The 6,443-nt window shown below is 44.5% G+C and overlaps 1 protein-coding gene across 1 annotated transcript; it reads left to right on the top strand.

Annotated features, from left to right (window-relative positions):
- Positions 1–873: 873 nt before the first annotated feature.
- On the top strand, positions 874–6,228 carry cct3 (chaperonin containing TCP1, subunit 3 (gamma)). Its single transcript, XM_022205714.2, has 14 exons — positions 874–1,003; positions 2,568–2,629; positions 3,080–3,130; positions 3,239–3,301; positions 3,402–3,498; positions 3,602–3,719; positions 3,854–4,040; positions 4,180–4,329; positions 4,446–4,578; positions 4,712–4,793; positions 4,896–5,076; positions 5,151–5,396; positions 5,556–5,687; positions 5,792–6,228. The coding sequence occupies exons 1-14, from the start codon at positions 976–978 to the stop codon at positions 5,882–5,884; spliced, it is 1,623 nt and encodes a 540-aa protein (XP_022061406.2). The 5' UTR covers positions 874–975; the 3' UTR covers positions 5,885–6,228.
- The last annotated feature ends 215 nt before the right edge of the window (positions 6,229–6,443 follow it).

Here is a 6,443-nt window from a genome sequence, read left to right as displayed (position 1 = left end):
ACTTATAAGGTGAGGACTAAAACGTTCCTGGTTGATAAAGCTTATAGTCATGGCTGCATATGATCACCTTAGCTGTCCTTCAGTTATGATGCTAATAGATGCTATAGGTTTAGACTGCCAGAGGATTCCCATGATGCACTGGGCTCCTCCCCTCTCCTCTCTGTAGTGTTTCATATCACCATTACATATCACTAACTCAACTCTGTGTTTGTTCTTTGGATCTGGTCTCTAATCTGCAGTCAGTAGCTTCACATCTGTTGTGAATCTGCACTGTGTAAATAAAATCGAATTGAACTAGTCCTTTGCTATTAAGTGCAGATGTTTTGCTTTTCATTTTACAAAATAGGTGCAGATTAACGTTTGAAAGAGTGGAAGATTGTTAAATGGTCAAAAGTTTATCAGAATTTATTGTTATGAACAAAAACCCTGAAACAGCTAAGCCATTTCTCCATATCTGTACAATTTAATTTTTTTGCAGTAAGAACAGTATTCTCTACTTTTTTGCACTATATTGTCACTCTAGCAATTGTCATTTTGCACGACTGTGTATATATATTTTTTATAGATGTGTAAATATCTATAAATATTTTTTTATTTTTTTTCTGTACTTCTTTTATTCTCTCTTCTCTGTTCCTTACTCCTAAACTGACACCAACAACTGAAACCAAATTCCTTGTATGCTGTGTATGTACCTATACATACAGTCTATGGTATGTACTTGGCAATTCAAGTTGATTCTGATCCTGATTCTGATTTTGAAATGTTACTGAGGTCTGGTCGGTTTGATCCATAAAAGGCTGATCTGCTGCGGATTTCAGTTCATTGATTCTATTGGTGAAAGCGGCTGTCAGTCATATGACGTCTCACAGCTGATTGGTCGGATCCTGCCGGTGTCATGCCCCGCTTTGTGACTCCTCCCTCTCCTCGTGCCTCCCAGAACCTTCCAGGCTAACGCTGTCCGGCTCCGCTGTCAAGATGCTCGGCCAGCAGGTTCTAGTTCTCAGTAAGTACCGAAAATACACAAAACTGTCCATGTTAAACGTCTAAACCCGGTTGTTGTGACCCGGAGCCGCCCGCTGCCCCTGCTCCGCCCGGTTTGTAGCCGTTTACCGGTGCAGCGGCCCGGCTGCGACACAAAGCGGGGAGCGGCGTCTGAGCAGCAGCGGAGCATGTGTTAGCCGTGCTAACTGTTAACGTCAACCAGCTAACGGGATTAAACGTTTGCATCATTATTTCGTTTTTCCATGTTAGCATCCGATAACCAGCTAGCTGCTCCACCCAGCCGCTGTTAGCATCGTTAGCTCCTCGTGTGTTTATAGGCAGGAAGTTAGATACTAAGCTAACGTAAGCTAATTCATCCCCGTTACTCAGCATAGAGGTACAATTAGCATGCTAACGGCTAAAGCTGCTTTCATCCAACATGATCTCAGATTAAATGTGTTCTGATGAGTTTAGTCACCGTGTAAATATGAATCATTCACTGCTGGTAGAAAGCTCCGGCTGTGAGTGAGAACAGTTAAACCTGCAGGTGGTGAACTGATTTGGTATCAATGGATCCTGCTATTGATTATCTTTGTGGTGAAATCATGTTTTACTGTTTTCAGTGTAAAATTGTTAATCAATTGTGCTTTTTCCTGCTTAATTGTTTTTTAGCTGCATTTTATTAGCTAAATTAAATATGTTTAAGGTCCTCAAATACCAAAAAATTATAATGAATTTTATATTTGGGATTAAAGTTCTTTAGTTTGACTGTTTCCGCTTTAATTCTGATGAACTTTAGAACTGATAACTGGTTATTGCAGAGACTCAGTTTATATAAGCCGACAGGATTTATATAGACCAGTTGCTACATATTTAGGACCAGTTGGTAGATTTTTAGCACCAGTTACTCGATCTTTAAGACCAGTTAGTAGATCTTTAAGATCAATAAAAAGATCTTTAGGAGTACTTGGTAGATCTTCAGGACCAGTTTGTAGAGCTTTGGGCCAGTTAATAGAGCTTTACAACCAGCTATTAGATCTTTTAGACCAGATAGTAGATCTTTATGATTGGTTAATAGATCTGTAGGATCAGTTTGTAGATCTTCAGGACCAGTTAATAGATTTTTAGGATCAGTTAGTAGATCTTGCTGGCAGCTCTTATTGACTTTATTGTAGGCAATAATCATTTGTTCATCATTCTGGTTCTTTGGTTAACTGACTGTTTGGACATTTTTTTTCCTAATGTTTAATATGAGAAATTAATCAAGAAAAATGATCAGCACATTATTCTAAATTCCAAATAAATATTACTTGAATTTGTGATCTGGTTTAGAGGTCAGACTGGTTGCAAATAAACATGCTGCTGGATTATTGTCTTATTTATCCTGATCTGTATGTTTTCTGTTAGTACACAAACAATATTGTGATGATTGTGTTGATCGGTTCCAGATGTTTGTTTTATAATTCATAACTCAGTCTGCCGAACATCTGGGATCAATGAACTGAAGTTTGGACTCTGACTGATTATACTTAAGTTAATCTAAACCCACCATAAGCCTGAAAATATCTTTGTGTGTTTCTCTGCAGACCAGAACGTGAAAAGAGAGTCGGGACGTAAAGTCCAGACCGGAAACATAAACGCTGCCAAGGTGAGTTCAGACGGTGAATCTTAGAGTCCTGCAGCTCTGATTCATCACCTAGGAAACGTTTACATCGACAGACTACTACAGATGCATCCACTGCCTGTCAGACATTAAATTATTTATCTGTTGAATTATCAAATCATCAGTTTCAGTAACTTTTACAATACAAATAGTATTAATTCTATGTTAGCAGGTTCTTCAATGTGAATATTTTCTGGTTTCTTTCTTCCATGACAATAAACGAAATGTCTTTGAATGAAAAAGGACTTTTGAGGAAACTGTGATGGATTCTTCCAGAAATTCATCCACAATGAAAAGTCATCCACTGTAGCTTGACTTCAGATATTATCGATCTGATTGGAAGTTAACCTACAGTTACCGTGGTGATCTCATCTTGTTACCATGGAGATTTGTTCTTGTTAAAGCTGATAACCTGCCGACTCCTATTTGTTTCAGACCATCGCAGATGTGATCAGAACCTGCCTCGGCCCACGGGCCATGATGAAGGTCAGACCTCCTTCACTTGCTCAGTCATGTCACGTACATGTTACTTACATGTAACATTCATGTAACACCGAGCCGCTCACAGGTTATTATGTGTCTGTTTATGTGTAGATGTTGCTGGACCCCACCGGAGGAATCGTGATGACTAATGATGGAAACGCCATCCTCAGAGAGGTCAGACGCGCGCGCGCACACACACACACACACACACACACACACCTTCACCTCTGTTCACTTGTTTGGTTACTAATCTCCTGCGTCTCCATGACAACAGATTCAGGTGCAGCATCCTGCAGCCAAGTCGATGATCGAGATCAGCCGCACGCAGGATGAAGAGGTGGGAGACGGAACCACATCGGTCATCATCCTTGGTGAGACGTCACATGATCAAACAGCAGAGAGGTCACATGATCAAACAGCAGAGAGGTCACATGATGTAACACCTGTCTGTCTGTCTGTCTGTCTGTCTGTCAGCTGGTGAGATGCTGTCTGTAGCTGAGCAGTTCCTGGAGCAGCAGATGCATCCCACAGTGATCATCAGCGCCTACAGACAGGCTCTGGAGGACATGTTGGACACTCTGAAGGAGATCAGGTATGCTGGCAGTGTTTCAGGTGTTTTGTCCTCCCAGTGTGCAGCTCTTCACAGTAGAACCCTGTTTTAGCAGGTTTGCTACAGATGTGGAATCAGTAAATTCTGGTATTGATTAGCTGATCACTGTCCCCCAGCACCCCCGTGGATACGTCTGATCGATCCATGATGCTGAAGATCGTCCACTCTGCCATCAACACCAAAGCTCTGAGCCGCTGGTCTGAACTGGCCTGCAGCATCGCCCTGGACGCCGTTCGTACGGTGGAGCTGGAGGAAAACGGACGCAAAGAGATCGACATCAAGAAGTATGCCAAGGTGGAGAAGGTACGAAGTGGCCCCTCCCACTGAGCTACACCTGAGCTCACCTTTTCCTGTTCACGGCTCAACCTGTGTTTAAGAGCCAATCTGATCTATGAATTCAGCTGTTTATCCTACATTTCCCATGATGCCTTGGTGTGTTCAGGTTCCAGGTGGGATCATCGAGGACTCGTGTGTGCTGAGAGGAGTGATGGTGAACAAAGACGTGACCCATCCGAGGATGAGACGAATGATCAAAGAGCCACGAATCGTCCTGCTGGACTGTTCTCTGGAGTACAAGAAGGGCGAGAGCCAGGTACAATCTACACCCTCACTAGTACACACTAACTGTAACACACCCCAAGTAATGCACACTAGCTGTAACACACACCGACTGTATCACGCACTAACACATTGTGTGTGTGTGTGCAGACGGACATTGAAATCAGTAAGGAGGAGGACTTTGCCAGAATCCTGCAGATGGAGGAAGAATACATCCAGCAGATCTGTGAGGACATCATCCGCCTCAAACCAGACCTGGTGTTCACAGAGAAAGGCATCTCAGGTACATCACCTGTACCACATCTGTACCTCTGCTGTGTCACACCTGTACCACATCATCCTGGCCCTACAACAGCTAAAGGTGTATCGTCACAGGTGAACACGCCAGTCACTCATTATACCTGTTCTGTCCTCAGATCTGGCTCAGCACTACCTGGTGAAGGCAAACATCACTGCCATCCGCCGCGTGAGAAAGACCGACAACAACCGCATCGCCAGGTACACTCACCTGCAGCCAATCAGCTGAAGCACCTGCATGTCTGTGACCTCTGAGGGTGTGCGAGCTTCAGTTGACTCTCTCTGTCTGTCTCTCTCTCTCAGGGCGTGCGGTGCTCGGATCGTGAGCCGGACTGATGAGCTGCGTGAGGAAGACGTCGGTTTGGGAGCGGGGCTGTTTGAGGTGAAGAAGATCGGAGACGAATATTTCACCTTCGTCACGGAGTGCAAAGATCCCAAAGCGTGTACGATTCTGCTGCGAGGGGCGAGCAAGGAGATCCTGGCGGTGAGATGCCGATCCGTCGATCAGTTTATCTGTCCGTCTATTGGTTCTGTCTGTGACGCTGTCTGTGTCTGCAGGAGGTGGAGAGGAACCTGCAGGACGCCATGCAGGTGTGTCGCAATGTGCTGCTCGACCCGTCGCTGCTGCCAGGCGGCGGCGCTGTGGAGATGGCAGTGTCGAAGCGTCTGACGGAGCGTTCCCGTGCTCTGACCGGCATCGAGCAGTGGCCGTACCGCGCTGTGGCCCAGGCGCTGGAGGTCATCCCCCGAACGCTGATCCAGAACTGTGGCGCCTCCACCATCCGAGTGCTGACATCACTGAGGGTATTCAAAATGACTTTATGTATAACTACACTATTTGTGACCATCACTGAGGGCATTTAAAATAACTTTTTTATGACTAAAATAACTTTACAACTGTCACTGAGGTGTTATTAATGCGTGTTTGTACATGTGTCTGTGGGTGTGTGTGTGCGTGTGCAGGCTAAACACACTCAGGACAACAGTGTGCCTTGGGGTGTTGACGGAGAAACCGGCTGTCTGTCCGACATGTCTTCTCTCGGTATCTGGGAGCCGCTCGCTGTCAAGGCTCAGACCTACAAGACCGCCGTTGAGGTCAGAACCACAGATACACACTGATCAATATTGATTGGTACTAATACATCCCCATCAATACTTTTCTGACAGCTGTCTTTATGTTTACTCGGTGTGTTTTGCAGACGGCCATCTTGTTGCTGCGTATCGACGACATCGTCTCCGGTCACAAGAAGAAAGACAAAGAGGAGCAGATGGGAGGACCAGGAGCCGAGTAAATCGATCCGATTGATCCCGATCAATATCAGACTCACTCCGACAGCCGTGCGTCTGTCTGTCTGTCTGCATGTGTTTATGTGTGTGTGCGTGTGTGTGTGTGTGCGGGGACCAGACGACTCACTGAAACTAAATAAAAACCGTCATTAAAGTTTGAAGCCTGATTCTGATCTCAGCTCTGTTGGCTCTCACGTTCTTATAAGGTTAACGTATGTTCTCACCTGTCGGCTCACCTGAGTTTGATCGTCACTGTTACTGAAGCTGCAGCTCCTTGAAGCTGTGATTTGTGTTTGAGGTTTTTCATGAGCGAGAAAAATGTTTTCTGAATAAAGAACCAGTTCAGTGAGTTTGGAGAGTTTCTGTCATTTGTGAAGATAAAGATTCTGCTGAAGTCCAGAAAGTTTCAGGCTGATTTGTTTTTTTTTAAACAAATAATTCCAAAAAACAAAGAAACTCCCAGCAGGTTGCTTGAATTAAAGGCAACATAAAGAACACAAAGAAATAGAAAATGGATCTCACCAGTCTCCAATGTCAGTGTTTGTTCTTTGAAGACTTAAATCA

This window comes from Acanthochromis polyacanthus, chromosome 11, assembly GCF_021347895.1.
Source record: "Acanthochromis polyacanthus isolate Apoly-LR-REF ecotype Palm Island chromosome 11, KAUST_Apoly_ChrSc, whole genome shotgun sequence".
Lineage (NCBI taxonomy): Eukaryota > Metazoa > Chordata > Actinopteri > Pomacentridae > Acanthochromis > Acanthochromis polyacanthus.
The sequence above is the reverse complement of the archived record's forward strand: the minus strand, read 5'-3'. Positions and strand labels throughout refer to the sequence as shown.

Bases quoted from the DNA above. Each gene is read 5' to 3' on its own strand.
- cct3 (XM_022205714.2), top strand. From the start codon at position 976: ATGCTCGGCCAGCAGGTTCTAGTTCTCA. The intron at 3,302-3,401 runs GTCAGACGCGCG...CCATGACAACAG, and splicing joins GAAACGCCATCCTCAGAGAG to ATTCAGGTGCAGCATCCTGC. The intron at 5,688-5,791 runs GTCAGAACCACA...TGTGTTTTGCAG, and splicing joins CCTACAAGACCGCCGTTGAG to ACGGCCATCTTGTTGCTGCG.